We start from the raw sequence: 19,841 nt of genomic DNA, 5'->3' as shown, positions 1-19,841 counted from the left end.
CATCCCCAGTAAACACGACCACACGCACATCCCCAGTTAACACGTTCATGTGCACCAGCACATCCCCAGTTAACGCGATCACGTGCACACCCCCAGTTAACACGCATCCCAGGTAACACGATCATGTGCACGAGCAAATCCCCAGTAAACACGACCACGCTCACATCCCCAGTAAACACGATCATGTGCACACCCCCAGTTAGCACGATCACGTGCACCCCCCGTTAACGCGATCACGTGCACACGCCCAGTTAACCCGATCATGTGCACGCACTCCCACAGTTAACCCGATCATGTGCACGCAGCACATCCCCAGTAAACACGACCACGCGCACATCCCCAGTTACCAGCGATCATGTGCACCAGCACATCCCCAGTAAACGCGATCACGTGCACATGTGCACATCCCCAGTAAACACGACAATGTGCACATCCCCAGTAAACACGATCACGTGCACATCCCCAGTTAACACGATCATGTGCACGCAGCACATCCCCAGTTAACACGATCATGTGCACAAGCACATCCCCAGTAAACACCGACCATGTGCACATCCCCAGTAAACACGACCATGTGCACATCCCCAGTTAACACGATCATGTGCACATCCCCAGTTAACACGATCATGTGCACGAGCACATCCCCAGTTAACGCGATCATGTGCACGAGCACATTCCCAGTTAACGCGATCACGTGCACACCCCCAGTTTACACGATCCCAGTTAACACGATCATGTACACGAGCACATCCCCAGTTAACACGATCATGTGCACGAGCACATCCCCAGTTAACGCGATCATGTGCACGAGCACATCCCCAGTTAACGCGATCATGTGCACGAGCACATTCCCAGTTAACGCGATCACGTGCACACCCCCAGTTTACACGATCCCAGTTAACACGGTCATGTACACGAGCACATCCCCAGTTAACACGACCATGTGCATATCCCCAGTTAACACGATCATGTACACGAGCACATCCCCAGTTAACACGATCATGTGCACGAGCACATCCCCAGTTAACACGATCATGTGCACAAGCAAATCCCCAGTTAACACGATCACGTGCACACCCCCAGTTAACACGATCATGTGCACACGCACATCCCCAGTTAACATGATTACGCGCACATCCCCAGTTAACACGATCAAGTGCACATCCCCAGTTAACACGACCACATGCACGCTCACATCCCCAGTAAACTTGACCAGGTGCACATCCCCAGTTAACACGATCAAGTGCACATCCCCAGTTAACACGATCAAGTGCACATCCCCAGTTAACACAATCACGCGGCTCACATCCCCAGTAAATACGACAGCGTGCACATCCCCAGTTAACACGATCAAGTGCACATCCCCAGTTAACCGCGATCACGTGCACACCCCCAATTAACGCGATCACGTGCACACCCCCAGTTAACACGATCCCAGTTAACAGGGTCATGTGCACGAGCACACCCCAGTTAACACGACCATGTGCACATCCCCAGTTAACACGACCATGTGCACGAGCACATCCCCAGTAAACAGGATCATGTGCATGAGCACATCCTCAGTTAACAGGGTCATGTGCACGAGCACATCCCCAGTTAACACGACCATGTGCACATCCCCAGTTAACAGGATCATGTGCGCAGCACATCCCCAGTTAACACGACCATGTGCATATCCCCAGTTAACAGGATCATGTGCACGAGCACATCCCCAGTTAACACGATCATGTGCAGGAGCACATCCCCTGTAAACACCGACCACGTGCACATCCCCAGTTAACACGATCCCAGTTAACACGATCATGTACACGAGCACATCCCCAGTTAACACGATCATGTGCACGAGCACATCCCCAGTTAACACCGACCATGTGCACATCCCCAGTTAACACGATCATGTGCACACCCCCAGTTAACACGCATCATGTGCACACCCCAGTTAACACGATCATGTGCACACCCCAGTTAACACGATCCCAGTTAACACGATCATGTGCACGAGCACATCCCCAGTAAACACGACCACACGCACATCCCCAGTTAACACGCTCATGTGCACCAGCACATCCCCAGTTAACGCGATCACGTGCACACCCCAGTTAACACGATCCCAGGTAACACGATCATGTGCACGAGCAAATCCCCAGTAAACACGCACCACGCTCACATCCCCAGTAAACACGATCATGTGCACACCCCCAGTTAGCGCGATCACGTGCACCCCGTTAACGCGATCACGTGCACACCCCCAGTTAACACGATCCCAGTTAACACGATCATGTGCACGAGCAAATCCCCAGTAAACACGATCACGCAGCACATCCCCAGTTAACAGGATCATGTGCACATCCCCAGTTAACGCGATCACGTGCACATCCCCAGTTAACGCGATCACGTGCACGCCCCCAGTTAACCCGATCATGTGCACGCGCACCCCCCACAGTTAACCCGATCATGTGCACGCGCACACCCCCAGTAAACACGACCACGCGCACATCCCCAGTTACCACGATCATGTGCACCAGCACATCCCCAGTTAACACGATCATGTGCACGAGCAAATCCCCAGTAAACACGACCACGCGCACATCCCCAGTTAACACGATCATGTGTACGCAGCACATCCCCAGTTAACGCCAATCACGTGCGCCCCCAGATAACCCGATCATGTGCACGCCGCGATACCCCCAGTTAACCCGATCATGTGCACGCCAAGCACACCCCAGTAAACACAACCACTCGCACATCCCCAGTTAACACGATCACGTGCACACCCGTTTACACGATCACGCGCACATTCCCAGTTAACAAGATCACGCACGCGCACACCCCCAGTTAACACGATCCCAGTTAACAGGGTCATGTGCACGCAGCACATCCCCAGTTAACTGCGACCATGTGCACATCCCCAGTTAACACGACCATGTGCACGAGCACATCCCCAGTAAACAGGATCATGTGCATGAGCACATCCTCAGTTAACAGGGTCATGTGCACGAGCACATCCCCAGTTAACTACGACCATGTGCACATCCCCAGTTAACAGGATCATGTGCACGAGCACATCCCCAGTTAACACGACCATGTGCATATCCCCAGTTAACAGGATCATGTGCACGAGCACATCCCCAGTTAACACGATCATGTGCAGGAGCACATCCCCTGTAAACACGCACCACGTGCACATCCCCAGTTAACACGATCCCAGTTAACACGATCATGTACACGAGCACATCCCCAGTTAACACGATCATGTGCACGAGCACATCCCCAGTTAACACGACCATGTGCACATCCCCAGTTAACACGATCATGTGCACACCCCCAGTTAACACGATCATGTGCACACCCCCAGTTAACACGATCATGTGCACACCCCCAGTTAACACGATCCCAGTTAACACGATCATGTGCACGAGCACATCCCCAGTAAACACGACCACACGCACATCCCCAGTTAACACGTTCATGTGCACCAGCACATCCCCAGTTAACGCGATCACGTGCACACCCCCAGTTAACACGATCCCAGGTAACACGATCATGTGCACGAGCAAATCCCCAGTAAACACGACCACGCTCACATCCCCAGTAAACACGATCATGTGCACACCCCAGTTAGCGCGATCACTGCACCCCGTTAGCAGCGATCACGTGCACACCCCAGTTAACACGATCCCAGTTAACACGATCATGTGCGCGAGCAAATCCCCAGTAAACACGATCACGCAGTACATCCCCAGTTAACAGGATCATGTGCACATCCCCAGTTAACGCGATCACGTGCACATCCCCAGTTAACGCGATCACGCACGCTCCCAGTTAACCCGATCATGTGCACGCACACCTCCACAGTTAACCCGATCATGTGCACGCGCACACCCCCAGTAAACACGACCACGCAGCACATCCCCAGTTACCACGATCATGTGCACCAGCACATCCCCAGTTAACACGATCATGTGCACGAGCAAATCCCCAGTAAACACGCACCACGCCGCACATCCCCAGTTAACACGATCATGTGATGCACGCACATCCCCAGTTAACGCAATCACGTGCACGCCCCAGATAACCCGATCATGTGCACAAGCATACCCCCAGTTAACCCGATCATGTGCACGCACACACCCCAGTAAACACAACCACTGCACATCCCCAGTTAACACGATCAAGTGCACATCCCCAGTTAACTGCGATCATGTGCACACCCCCAGTTAACGCGATCACGTGCACACCCCAGTTAACACGATCCCAGTTAACAGGGTCATGTGCACGCAGCACATCCCCAGTTAACACGCGACCATGTGCACGAGCACATCCCCAGTAAACAGGATCATGTGCATGAGCACATCCTCAGTTAACAGGGTCATGTGCACGAGCACATCCCCAGTTAACACGACCATGTGCACATCCCCAGTTAACAGGATCATGTGCACGAGCACATCCCCAGTTAACACGACCATGTGCATATCCCCAGTTAACAGGATCATGTGCACGAGCACATCCCCAGTTAACACGATCATGTGCAGGAGCACATCCCCTGTAAACACGACCATGTGCACATCCCCAGTTAACACGATCCCAGTTAACACGATCATGTGCACGAGCACATCCCCAGTTAACACGACCATGTGCACATCCCCAGTTAACACGATCATGTGCACACCCCCAGTTAACACGATCATGTGCACACCCCCAGTTAACACGACCACGCGCACATCCCCAGTTACCACGATCATGTGCACCAGCACATCCCCAGTTAACACGATCATGTGCACGAGCAAATCCCCAGTAAACACGACCACGCGCACATCCCCAGTTAACCACGATCATGTATGCAGCGACATCCCCAGTTAACGCAATCACGTGCACGCCCCAGATAACCCGATCATGTGCACGCCGCATACCCCCAGTTAACCCGATCATGTGCACGCAGCACACCCCAGTAAACACAACCACTGCGACATCCCCAGTTAACACGATCACGTGCACACCCCGTTTACACGATCACGCGCACATTCCCAGTTAACAAGATCACGTGCACGCGCACACCCCCAGTTAACACGATCCCAGTTAACAGGGTCATGTGCACGAGCACATCCCCAGTTAACACGACCATGTGCACATCCCCAGTTAACACGACCATGTGCACGAGCACATCCCCAGTAAACAGGATCATGTGCATGAGCACATCCTCAGTTAACAGGGTCATGTGCACGAGCACATCCCCAGTTAACTGCGACCATGTGCACATCCCCAGTTAACAGGATCATGTGCACGAGCACATCCCCAGTTAACACGCGACCATGTGCATATCCCCAGTTAACAGGATCATGTGCACGAGCACATCCCCAGTTAACTGCGATCATGTGCAGGAGCACATCCCTGTAAACACGACCACGTGCACATCCCCAGTTAACACGATCCCAGTTAACACGATCATGTACACGAGCACATCCCCAGTTAACACGATCATGTGCACGAGCACATCCCCAGTTAACACGACCATGTGCACATCCCCAGTTAACGCGATCATGTGCACACCCCAGTTAACACGATCATGTGCACACCCCAGTTAACACGATCATGCACACCCCAGTTAACACGATCCCAGTTAACCGCGATCATGTGCACGAGCACATCCCCAGTAAACACGACCACACGCACATCCCCAGTTAACACGTTCATGTGCACCAGCACATCCCCAGTTAACGCGATCACGTGCACACCCCAGTTAACACGATCCCAGGTAACACGATCATGTGCACGAGCAAATCCCCAGTAAACACGACCACGCTCACATCCCCAGTAAACACGATCATGTGCACACCCCAGTTAAGCGCGATCACGTGCACCCCGCTTAGCGATCACGTGCACACCCCAGTTAACACGATCCCAGTTAACACGATCATGTGCACGCGAGCAAATCCCCAGTAAACACGATCACGCGACATCCCCAGTTAACAGGATCATGTGCACATCCCCAGTTAACGCGATCACGTGCACATCCCCAGTTAACCCGATCACGTCACGCCCCAGTTAACCCGATCATGTGCACGCGCACCCCCACAGTTAACCCGATCATGTGCACGCCGACACCCCAGTAAACACGACCACGCAGCACATCCCCAGTTACCACGATCATGTGCACCAGCACATCCCCAGTTAACACGATCATGTGCACGAGCAAATCCCCAGTAAACACGACCACGCGCACATCCCCAGTTAACACGATCATGTGTACGCGCACATCCCCAGTTAACGCAATCACGTGCACGCCCCCAGATAACCCGATCATGTGCACGCGCATACCCCCAGTTAACCCGATCATGTGCACGCGCACACCCCCAGTAAACACAACCACTCGCACATCCCCAGTTAACACGATCAAGTGCACATCCCCAGTTAACACGATCATGTGCACACCCCCAATTAACGCGATCACGTGCACACCCCCAGTTAACACGATCCCAGTTAACAGGGTCATGTGCACTGCAGCACATCCCCAGTTAACACGCCACCATGTGCACGAGCACATCCCCAGTAAACAGGATCATGTGCATGAGCACATCCTCAGTTAACAGGGTCATGTGCGCGAGCACATCCCCAGTTAATACGACCATGTGCACATCCCCAGTTAACAGGATCATGTGCGCGAGCACATCCCCAGTTAACACGACCATGTGCATATCCCCAGTTAACAGGATCATGTGCACGAGCACATCCCCAGTTAACACGATCATGTGCAGGAGCACATCCCCTGTAAACACGACCATGTGCACATCCCCAGTTAACACGCGATCCCAGTTAACACGATCATGTGCACGAGCACATCCCCAGTTAACACGACCATGTGCACATCCCCAGTTAACTACGATCATGTGCACACCCCCAGTTAACTACGATCATGTGCACACCCCCAGTTAACACGATCCCAGTTAACACGATCATGTGCACGAGCACATCCCCAGTAAACACGACCACACGCACATCCCCAGTTAACACGTTCATGTGCACCAGCACATCCCCAGTTAACGCGATCACGTGCACACCCCCAGTTAACACGATCCCAGGTAACACGATCATGTGCACGAGCAAATCCCCAGTAAACACGACCACGCTCACATCCCCAGTAAACACGATCATGTGCACACCCCCAGTTAGCACGATCACGTGCACCCCCCGTTAACGCGATCACGTGCACACGCCCAGTTAACCCGATCATGTGCACGCGCACCCCCCACAGTTAACCCGATCATGTGCACGCGCACACCCCCAGTAAACACGACCACGCGCACATCCCCAGTTACCACGATCATGTGCACCAGCACATCCCCAGTAAACACGATCACGTGCACATGTGCACATCCCCAGTAAACACGACAATGTGCACATCCCCAGTAAACACGATCACGTGCACATCCCCAGTTAACACGATCATGTGCACGAGCACATCCCCAGTTAACACGATCATGTGCACAAGCACATCCCCAGTAAACACGACCATGTGCACATCCCCAGTAAACACGACCATGTGCACATCCCCAGTTAACACGATCATGTGCACATCCCCAGTTAACACGATCATGTGCACGAGCACATCCCCAGTTAACGCGATCATGTGCACGAGCACATTCCCAGTTAACGCGATCACGTGCACACCCCCAGTTTACACGATCCCAGTTAACACGATCATGTACACGAGCACATCCCCAGTTAACACGATCATGTGCACGAGCACATCCCCAGTTAACGCGATCATGTGCACGAGCAAATCCCCAGTCTAGCGATCATGTGCACGAGCACATTCCCAGTTAACGCGATCACGTGCACACCCCCAGTTTACACGATCCCAGTTAACACGGTCATGTACACGAGCACATCCCCAGTTAACACGACCATGTGCATATCCCCAGTTAACACGATCATGTACACGAGCACATCCCCAGTTAACACGATCATGTGCACGAGCACATCCCCAGTTAACGCGATCATGTGCACAAGCAAATCCCCAGTTAACACGATCACGTGCACATCCCCAGTTAACATGATTACGCGCACATCCCCAGTTAACACGATCAAGTGCACATCCCCAGTTAACACGACCACATGCACGCTCACATCCCCAGTAAACTTGACCAGGTGCACATCCCCAGTTAACACGATCAAGTGCACATCCCCAGTTAACACGATCAAGTGCACATCCCCAGTTAACACAATCACGTGCGCGCTCACATCCCCAGTAAATACGACAACGTGCACATCCCCAGTTAACACGATCAAGTGCACATCCCCAGTTAACACGATCACGTGCACACCCCCAATTAACGCGATCACGTGCACACCCCCAGTTAACACGATCCCAGTTAACAGGGTCATGTGCACGAGCACACCCCCAGTTAACACGACCATGTGCACATCCCCAGTTAACACGACCATGTGCACGAGCACATCCCCAGTAAACAGGATCATGTGCATGAGCACATCCTCAGTTAACAGGGTCATGTGCACGAGCACATCCCCAGTTAACACGACCATGTGCACATCCCCAGTTAACAGGATCATGTGCACGCGAGCACATCCCCAGTTAACACGACCATGTGCATATCCCCAGTTAACAGGATCATGTGCACGAGCACATCCCCAGTTAACACGATCATGTGCAGGAGCACATCCCTGTAAACACGACCACGTGCACATCCCCAGTTAACACGATCCCAGTTAACACGATCATGTACACGAGCACATCCCCAGTTAACACGATCATGTGCACGCAGCACATCCCCAGTTAACACGACCATGTGCACATCCCCAGTTAACTGCGATCATGTGCACACCCCCAGTTAACACGATCATGTGCACACCCCAGTTAACACGATCATGTGCACACCCCCAGTTAACACGATCCCAGTTAACACGATCATGTGCACGAGCACATCCCCAGTAAACACGACCACACGCACATCCCCAGTTAACACGTTCATGTGCACCAGCACATCCCCAGTTAACGCGATCACGTGCACACCCCCAGTTAACACGATCCCAGGTAACACGATCATGTGCACGAGCAAATCCCCAGTAAACACGACCACGCTCACATCCCCAGTAAACACGATCATGTGCACACCCCCAGTTAGCGCGATCACGTGCACCCCCCGTTAACGCGATCACGTGCACACCCCCAGTTAACACGATCCCAGTTAACACGATCATGTGCACGAGCAAATCCCCAGTAAACACGATCACGCGCACATCCCCAGTTAACAGGATCATGTGCACATCCCCAGTTAACGCGATCACGTGCACATCCCCAGTTAACGCGATCACGTGCACGCCCCCAGTTAACCCGATCATGTGCACGCGCACCCCCCACAGTTAACCCGATCATGTGCACGCGCACACCCCCAGTAAACACGACCACGCGCACATCCCCAGTTACCACGATCATGTGCACCAGCACATCCCCAGTTAACACGATCATGTGCACGAGCAAATCCCCAGTAAACACGACCACGCGCACATCCCCAGTTAACACGATCATGTGTACGCGCACATCCCCAGTTAACGCAATCACGTGCACGCCCCCAGATAACCCGATCATGTGCACGCGCATACCCCCAGTTAACCCGATCATGTGCACGCGCACACCCCCAGTAAACACAACCACTCGCACATCCCCAGTTAACACGATCACGTGCACACCCCGTTTACACGATCACGCGCACATTCCCAGTTAACAAGATCACGTGCACGCGCACACCCCCAGTTAACACGATCCCAGTTAACAGGGTCATGTGCACGAGCACATCCCCAGTTAACACGACCATGTGCACATCCCCAGTTAACACGACCATGTGCACGAGCACATCCCCAGTTAACACGACCATGTGCACGAGCACATCCCCAGTAAACAGGATCATGTGCATGAGCACATCCTCAGTTAACAGGGTCATGTGCACGAGCACATCCCCAGTTAACACGACCATGTGCACATCCCCAGTTAACAGGATCATGTGCACGAGCACATCCCCAGTTAACACGACCATGTGCATATCCCCAGTTAACAGGATCATGTGCACGAGCACATCCCCAGTTAACACGATCATGTGCAGGAGCACATCCCCTGTAAACACGACCACGTGCACATCCCCAGTTAACACGATCCCAGTTAACACGATCATGTACACGAGCACATCCCCAGTTAACACGATCATGTGCACGAGCACATCCCCAGTTAACACGACCATGTGCACATCCCCAGTTAACACGATCATGTGCACACCCCCAGTTAACACGATCATGTGCACACCCCCAGTTAACACGATCATGTGCACACCCCAGTTAACACGATCCCAGTTAACACGATCATGTGCACGAGCACATCCCCAGTAAACACGACCACACGCACATCCCCAGTTAACACGTTCATGTGCACCAGCACATCCCCAGTTAACGCGATCACGTGCACACCCCCAGTTAACACGATCCCAGGTAACACGATCATGTGCACGAGCAAATCCCCAGTAAACACGCACCACGCTCACATCCCCAGTAAACACGCATCATGTGCACACCCCCAGTTAGCGCGATCACGTGCACCCCCGTTAACGCGATCACGTGCACACCCCCAGTTAACACGATCCCAGTTAACACGATCATGTGCACGAGCAAATCCCCAGTAAACACGATCACGCGCACATCCCCAGTTAACAGGATCATGTGCACATCCCCAGTTAACGCGATCACGTGCACATCCCCAGTTAACGCGATCACGTGCACGCCCCCAGTTAACCCGATCATGTGCACGCGCACCCCCCACAGTTAACCCGATCATGTGCACGCGCACACCCCCAGTAAACACGACCACGCGCACATCCCCAGTTACCACGATCATGTGCACCAGCACATCCCCAGTTAACACGATCATGTGCACGAGCAAATCCCCAGTAAACACGACCACGCGCACATCCCCAGTTAACACGATCATGTGTACGCGCACATCCCCAGTTAACGCAATCACGTGCACGCCCCCAGATAACCCGATCATGTGCACGCGCATACCCCCAGTTAACCCGATCATGTGCACGCGCACACCCCCAGTAAACACAACCACTCGCACATCCCCAGTTAACACGATCACGTGCACACCCCGTTTACACGATCACGCGCACATTCCCAGTTAACAAGATCACGTGCACGCGCACACCCCAAGTTAACGCGATCTCCAGTTGATCCATAACACCAGCAAACACACGTTTACCACACCGACTGCATAAACAAATATAAAATAGAAGGATAGAATTAAAAATACACCAGCTAGGCAAGCTTTTAGATTTTAACTGGCCAGTAAGATGCTGTTTGACTTGCTAGTCAGAGCTGTCAATATACATTCCATACATTTAAAGACATGTAATGCTCTTTTATCATCTGTATGCAAGCACAATACACTAACTGACATAAAACAGTTAGTTAACAGCCTTAAATGTATCGAAATGTATTGTCAAATGTAGCTTTTTTAATGCACTCAATTATATCTGCCATTTATAAACATGAGTGGCTAACGGTTAGCCAGCTAGCCGCTAACATGTTTCCATCATATTATAGCGATAAAAAACGATATAACATAAGTCGACGAGGCGAATTTGATCTCACTGGATGGTGCATCTCTATAAGAGGGTTTGACGCTACTGTTAGTGAGTTAAAGTCAATTTGCAGTCCGCATATCCGCAAGGCCAACAAGCTATTAGTGAAACCGTGACATTTAAAGACATCGACTCACCCTCGAGCGACTCGCTGACCCTTTAAACGGACAAATCCCAAAGGTTGTAGCGGTCTTTCGCTCGTGCTGATAATTGAAATATACAGCCGTCTGTCAGCAAGGCTCCATTCACTACTACTGCTGTCTCTTCTGTATCTGTAGCTCTCTCTCTCTTCCCTACCGCGTGCTCGCGCGCGCACACACACGCCCTCCGCGTGCGCAAAAGTGTGTATAAAACGGTTAACATTGTTTGATTCATAGCGATTTTAATAGTTTCCCCAATTCTGCTCACTCATTTTGGTAGATGTTTCAAATGTAACAGATGAACGCTAGATTTCAATAATATATATAGACATAATATATATAGACATAGTAAACTTATACTCCTAATATATACTGCGAATTACATATGAAAGTTAGTTATAATAACAAAGAGAGCACAATCTCACACTTTAAAATAATAATACATTTCTGTTTGACTGTGCTGGGTCTTAACAAATGTGAACAGCAGAGGGAAGTGTCACACAACACTCATTATGATACTATCCGTGTGAATAAACCTCCACAAATGATCAATTATAACAGGTACTACTGAGTTCACAGTTATCCATTACCGGTACATTGATCTGTAACAGTGTTTTATTACAGAGGCACGTGAAGACGAGTGAAAAAACATATTCCTATCTGTTCCCCCAAAATTAAATATTCTGTCATTTACTCACCCATATGCTGTTCCAAACCCGTATGACTTGCTGTCTTCCTTGCATTATCACAAAAAGTATCATACATTTTATTTTAATACGCACATGTGCTTTAAGAGCTATGGTGGAGGGCAAGGATTTTAGTGACTAAGGACAAATATCACATGGCTTCAGAGGATGAGATACAGTAATAGTGCACAAGTCATATGGATTTCTTTTATGGTGCCTTTTCAGAGCTTGATTTTTAGTTTTTCCCCAGAAACTAGTAATGTCAATAAATTAACACCTATTCTGATCAAGAAGGTCCACGGTCATTTTTGACCGGAAACAGTACAGGTGTAGCTTTATTCTTTTTTTTTAAAGCCATGTCTTATTCCATGAAGTAAAAACAATACAATTATGCACTTTTTGGATATGTTTTTTAGTTCTTATTTACATATGTTTCTCAATTTCCCCATTCATTTGCATATATACATTTGAATAACTTTACTACAGTAAAGATCTAGTTGAAACTTGAAGAAACTATGAGAATGTGTCATGTATTAGGGCAGATTGCTATCGTGTGCTGAAAAACTAAAAAAAATAACTTGACTTGAAAATCGTGTTATGACAATAATAGCCAGTAGATGGCTGCAGTGATCTTATGCGGAGTAATAATTTTAAATGATCACAAGATATACATTTGAATATATATTTAGACATTTGCCAAGGTTAGGATAATTATTATATATATTTTTTGAAGTGTCGAAGAGCTGAAAACTTCAGGAAAACATTTGTGGCGAATCACAAGCTCATTTGCATGTGAAAATATTGAGTTGCAAATTTGCTGCATGTTTCTTGATTTTTGTAAGGGTATCCCTCAAAACATACTTTTTCATTCACATTAAAAATCAAACATGGCGCTACTGTCAATAAGGTCTATGGTATTATGCCATTCCGAACATAGCCACACTGAGCAAAAGAACACACAGGAGACATTTGAATTAAAAAACATACAACCAAAAGTGTTTATTAGTCCGGAACCTAGGAGCACATCTCTAAGGTCAAAGGTCATAGTGCTACCATGGGTCATCGGTCCCAGTGGGTGTGGGGTCAGACAGGGAAGATACAAGGTGGATGGGAGCAGGTGAAACAGGATGGCACAGAGTGAGACACACACACGCACGCACGGTACGCAAATTAATTTCTTAACCAACACACTACAAATCTGTATTAGTCCACTGTAAACCACACCCACATAAAACAAGTGATGCAGTGGAGTTCAATGAGCCAAAGAAAAACCCCCACAGTGGATGGATGAGAAATCCATTCGTCAAACTACAGGTGTTTGTTTCTGCATGCGTATGATATCATATGCATTGTACATATAAAGATAGTGACATTGCATGGTACAAAGTAAGTCGGAGCAAGAGAGATTCACAAAGACAACATGGAACTGGAAAGGAAAAAAAACATAAACAAAAGAAAACCAGCAACAACAAAAATAACATTTACCTTTCCTGTCCCAATTCCAATTCCAAACCTTTAGCTTCCAAAGGCATTTTTTCCAAACAGGAAAAAAATTGATAAAACAAATGTCTTGGACAATTTTATTAAAACAATTTATTTTTTGTTCACAAACGAACAATGTGAACATGAGAGAGATGTAGTGTGAAAGAATGGACAAGGGGAACAAGAACAATCTGGAAAAAAATAAATGATAAAGGTCCGAATATGTATGAGATAACCAAGGCAGCTTAGTCACAGTATGAAGTCTCACGCTGTTATTCTGTCTCGGTTTACCGTCCATACACAGTTTCAACCCTGAACTTCTCTTCAATGTCAGTCATTGTCCAATTCCACCAAATGTTTCAAAGAGACAAAGCTATACAACGCCACAGAGGGAGCAGAGCTCTTAAAGTGTCTAGCAAGTCCCTTATGAAAAGTTTGGAGACTTGTGATGATGCATAAATCATATCAGTAATGTTTCTGGTGAGATGTTTACCAGCATACAGGCACTCTCGCAATTCCTCTTCTCTTACATTTCATAATATTTCTGATTTCTACACCCTGGTCAAACCATGTAGGTCCAACCACCCAAGATCTCCTAAACATCTCTGCCTGTGCCATCATGACAGCTTAAATATTGAGAACCAGCCACACAGGATTTCACAGTTGGAACCAAAATAATACAATTCCTCGAACTACCTCAAACCTTGTAAACACTTAAACAACATGAATTTGCTGATTCGCTTCCATTGCTTTTTTTCCACCTGGCAAACATTCACTCTCGTTTTAATCTGTTTTATGTGGCAGAGCTACTGTAAGAATTCAGATCTTTTTCACAACCCAAAGTGCTAATATCAGGCTCAGTACAATACAAATGCATGTAAACAAAACCTAGCACAGATTACTAACTCAAATGTCTCAATCATGCCTTAATCTTCTCTTTCAGATCAGAGACACTTTATAGAAAGTGCAGTTATAAATGTTTCTGTTTTAAGAGTACATTCGTCACTCAGTTTTCACTCCTCTACCTACCTATCCAATCATCTCTCTGTCCCCTAATTTGACAAGCACACATATCCAATGCTAAATCACCGCAAATTAAAAAAAACAGCAGATATGCAGGTAAATTGTGATTAGAGTAAACTAATTCAGGGTCAAAAGGAAAAACCGGAGTATAAACTTAAATGACTGTTTATTAATACCAAGTTGAAAGGGAATTAGTTCACCCAAAAATGAAAATTATCTCATCATTTACTCACCCTCATGCAATCCCAGATGTGTTCGACTTTTCCTTCCACTGAACACAAAGGTTTTTAGAAGAATATTTCAGCTCTGTAGGTCCATACAAGGCAAGTGAATGGTGGCCAGAATCAAAAAATAAATAGAAAGAAAAAAATAAAATAAATCACATAAAGGCAGCATAAAAGTAATAATAATAATATTGCAGTGGTTAAATCTATATATTTAGTGATATGATAGGTGTGTGTGATATAAAGATCTCTATTTAAATCCCTTTTTCTTTTTTTTTTTGTTGGTATAAATTCTCCTCCCGGCCCATTAGGGGGCGATATGCAAAAATAATGCGAATCACCAAAAAAAAAATGAAGATTTATTGTAAAAAAGGACTTAAATATTGATCTGTTTATCACCCACACCTATCATATAACTTCTGAAGAAATAGATTAAACCTCTGGAGTCTTATACATTACTTTTATGCTGCCTTTACATGCTTTTTGGTTCTTCAAAGTTTCTGTCACCAGTCACTTGCATTGTATGGACCTACAGAGCTTTTATTCAAAAATCTTTGTTTGTGCTTGGCAGAAGAAAGTCAAACACCTCTGGGATGGCATGAGGGTGAATAAATTAGTTACATTTAAACTATCCCTTTAATTCTGTTTATTAAAGCCAGTGAAACATAAGCCGCTTTTCCATAATCCGGCGGAACGGTTTCAGGTTTCACAGCACCAAATGGTAAAAGAAACCATAATTGTGTCAACGTGCCCGGAGCGGAACGGCACGGTTTCACAATGAGACCCGTTCGGCTCAGCATTTTATCACAAGAGGTTTCTTGTGATCATCCATGTAAAAACGGGACCTTGAACCTCAATATGACATTCCACACAACTGGAAACAGCAAAGCAAAGCTTAGAAAAATAAACAGGTCCATGAAATTCAGAAGAACTGAATTTGGAGTCATGAAAACCCATCTGAATCGAACATCCTGTGACATCCTGGCACTACGGAATAAACGGCTTCATTCTTCAGCAGAACAGTAATGCTATTCATTTGTTCAAAACTTAACAGAACTCTTCTCATGTTCCCAAACTGAAACTAATGTAGGAAGAGCAAACACACACACATACAGTACAAACACTTTGGGCTGCAAGAGACAAAAGCAAACAAAAATCTCCCATCGGCTCATCTCTCAAGAGAGCAAATGAAAACCTTAATGGCTCAACAAGAAAGAAAATGTGCGACCGGTTCCACTACAGCAAAGCCGAGGTGTGGCATTACACAAAAAAACGAAATGAAATGTAACGTTAATGTAACAGACAATTCAAATAATCTAGACATGTGCAACTATCCCAGTAAATACTGAAAAAATAAAATAAAACAAAGCAAAATGAAACAACACATACAAAATAATAATAATACATTTTAAAGGGTGCCACACTAATATTGTAAAAACAAATATGACCTATGGATGCACACTCTTAAATCTCCCACCTGGTCTCCCACCATTCACACATATGGAAAACAACCGGGTGGACTGGAAAAAACTAAACCGAACAGGACTAAATATAATTTTAGAGATGTAAACCTACCGACTGGTGCACCCACTAACATTCACAGCTTTCAAGTGATAATAAAAGTGTGTTTGCGTATGCGTGTCCTTGTAGACGACATCTCATAAGACTCGTGCTTAGACTCCAAAAAAGAATGAAGGATTCTTTAAGAGCTTGATTAAACTTGTGTGAACCGGTGTGCTTATTGCAGCTGCATTGAAGATGGATTGCATTGAACATAAGTTTTACTTATGTTGTTAAAATCCTCAACTGGCATCTTTTCACACTCTTTTATGGTACCACAGCAGAGGCTTCAAACGTCTTATTGATGCTGCTGTAATGAGCAATTCCTTTCTCGATCTCTTCTTCCCACACACCCTCATTTGAAAACTGCAGGTGCCATTTGGCTAAAAGAAATGCTTTTTGTTTCGTTTGTAAGTATGTTAATGTGTCGATATGAGATAAAACAAGTTAAAGAATCCATAAAACATCAAAGAAGTTCATAGGAAAAGTCTGAAGGACACATTCAGGAGAACTGCTGAAGAAAACGGTTTCTTTTCATCTGGAATTCATTGAGTATCGGAGCCCTTTCTGGTTGCGTTTTGGAATCACACTGATGTAAATAAGTGAGGGTCTTCCACTTGTACAGTTAAACCTGATTGTGGAACATCTTGTGTCATGCTTGCACGAGTCTAAGTCAAGTGTGTCAAAAGGCAATCGGAGTCTGCGTGTGAGGGTCGTCTTCTGCAGAGACAGAGATTTCGAACAGTATCCTGGGTGTGTTATATCAAAGACAGGGGAGTGCTGATCAGATTTTCAATCAATAAAAAAGAAAGAAAGAAGCAAGCAACGTCAAGGTAAAAAGAAAGGTAAACAAACTCCAGAAGTCCTTGAGGATGAAGTGTCCAAGACCAAGGTGCTCATGGAAGCAGGACTGATCTTCTAAGAGTACTTCACTTTGGTGATGTTAGGAATCTGATGAAAGATCGAGGAAGTGTAAATCAAAGCTAAATGGAATGAGAAATCAGGTCCTTTCAGTTTAACAAGTGGAGGCGACATCATTGCATCCCTCCTCTCACTCACATACACACTCTGCTTAAGGCAGTGGTGCTGGGGGAGTTTGCAGTAGCGCTCAGGCTGGGTGATGGCAGTAGAAAAGCTCCAATGCACAAAAAAAAAACAGAGTCATTTGCTCTTCTATTCTGCTTCTCCTCTTTCCCCCCTCATATTTCACTGCTTCCAGCCATTCATAAGCTCTCCATGTCTTTGATCGTCCTGGTCACACTCATTCGAAGGACATTAGATTCGCTGGGACCTGTGAAAAAGAAAGAAGAGAGAGAAAAAGTGTCAATGAACAATCTGAATGTGATATATATGATTTTACAAGATCATCTCATAATCATATCACTTGACAGGAAGTGTCTAGTTAAAGGGTCAACAAACAAACATATTTTTTGAAATCTCAACAGATATGTACAGGTTGCACATCATTGAAAACAATGATAGCACTTAGCAATAACTGCTTTTCCACTATCAGGGCAGTGCGAGCTGAGGCCAATAGCCTCGGAACTCGAGCTTCGAGACCCCCGCGGCGTTGCCCTAAAATCCGCTGCCCTGGTGCAAATGTCACACACCCCGCACATTTCACAAACAAGAGGGAACCTCGAGCTTAGGAATCAGACTCTGGAGTCTACCTAGCCCTCGAAATGAATGCGGATTTGCACTGTGCCCAAAATGTTTTGGTATTTTTTACCGAACCTGTACCGTTGTGTGCTGGATACACAACTTGCCAAGTTCTGGGACAATATACTTAATCATGTTTTAGTTTCGGCAGATGCCGCCAATCCGATGTTGCACATTTTCATCAACCCAATTATTCAGAAGAGCCCTGATTTCTTCTACTGACCAGTACTGACTATTCTCCATTCTTCATTGACTTGTTGAGGTAAACTGGAAGTTGGATATGAATTATTAGGAAACGATTATTTTGGTGCTGAATCCTCTGACCTGCCTTCGAGATTGACCCCGGCTTAATCCCCAGTTGGCCTTCTTTGGCCCAAGGTTAATTGACGGGCCAAAGAAGTGACAGTGAATCCCTGGAAGTGACAGTGGGAACGCAACTGGTCCTGGCAAGGAGAAGGAACGCTTCAATCCAATCACAGCTCACATAACAGAGGAGAATTAAAATGAATGGATGTAACAGCAGTTCCGAGCACACGTGTGTTCAACAACAGCACTCGCAAAACAGACATGAGAGCAGACTTTAACACTATACACGTGATGCGATCGAAATAACTCGTCAGAACAGACCACAGTCCATAACCAGACCGGCACGAGTGCTTATTGGATGCAGCATAAACACGTGGGAACATAAACATGCCGTTTATGAGGGGAAGCTGTTCGACGAAGTGCTGATTACATCGCATCTTCTCTGTTCATCTAAACATGGACAGAATAACAAGACGGTTTGTTCAAAAACAGAAGACCGAAAGCTAAAAGTCATGTCGGCTCTCTTTTTTGTATCCTTTACATTGTGCGAAGGTTTCTGGGATTTATGCCTACATGGTTTGCCGGCGTTACGTCGTCATGACAACGGAGTTGGAATATTGGATAACTACACAGACAAGGTTATTCTTGCAATTTTATCACCCTTAATGTTAACCCTCATGTTAACAGGTATTATACTTTAAAAACATTGTTTATTTGACACATTTACTTTCATTGTACTGTATGTGCCTTATTAATCCAAGAGGGATGAGTCGAAATTATTTTCTGTGGTAATCAACATGCCACAAATGCTGACAATAGATTCGGACAGGTATTACACCTGAAAGAAACATTAATTAATGTAAAGTCTCAAAGCAGTGCTGGTTTTGATGGTAATATCTGCTCTGAGTGCAGGTCTCACTTCATTTTCACAAGTTTTAACAAAACATCCCAATCTTTTTTGCAGATTTGGAAACTGATCAACTGTCTTAGATTGATATAAAGCGCCAAAGTGCCCCAAACTTTTGTTTTCATCACCACTCATAATGTGATGTTCAGCCTTCTCTGTTGTGAGTGTGTTTTGACCCTCTCCCATCCTGCCCTCTTCCACCCACATTT

The 19,841-nt window shown here is 46.8% G+C and overlaps 2 protein-coding genes across 5 annotated transcripts in view; both read right to left on the bottom strand.

Annotated features, from left to right (window-relative positions):
* The window catches only part of fam20b (FAM20B glycosaminoglycan xylosylkinase), a 61,456-nt gene extending 49,514 nt beyond the window's left edge, over positions 1–11,942 (bottom strand). For both annotated transcript variants that reach the window (XM_052095271.1, XM_052095270.1), the window contains exon 1: positions 11,783–11,942. The gene's annotated coding sequence lies outside the window, so the exon portion shown is untranslated. The remainder of the gene's footprint in view (positions 1–11,782) is intronic.
* Positions 11,943–13,461: 1,519 nt separating this feature from the next.
* The window catches only part of LOC127621600 (ras-specific guanine nucleotide-releasing factor RalGPS2-like), a 171,547-nt gene continuing 165,167 nt past the window's right edge, over positions 13,462–19,841 (bottom strand). For all 3 annotated transcript variants that reach the window (XM_052095266.1, XM_052095268.1, XM_052095267.1), the window contains one exon: positions 13,462–18,051. In XM_052095266.1, the coding sequence (XP_051951226.1) occupies positions 18,022–18,051 (30 nt within the window). In that variant the 3' untranslated portion in view covers positions 13,462–18,021. The remainder of the gene's footprint in view (positions 18,052–19,841) is intronic.

Source organism: Xyrauchen texanus, chromosome 28, assembly GCF_025860055.1.
Source record: "Xyrauchen texanus isolate HMW12.3.18 chromosome 28, RBS_HiC_50CHRs, whole genome shotgun sequence".
NCBI lineage: Eukaryota > Metazoa > Chordata > Actinopteri > Cypriniformes > Catostomidae > Xyrauchen > Xyrauchen texanus.
Note: the sequence above shows the minus strand (reverse complement) of the source record. Positions and strands in the feature narration are given on the sequence as shown.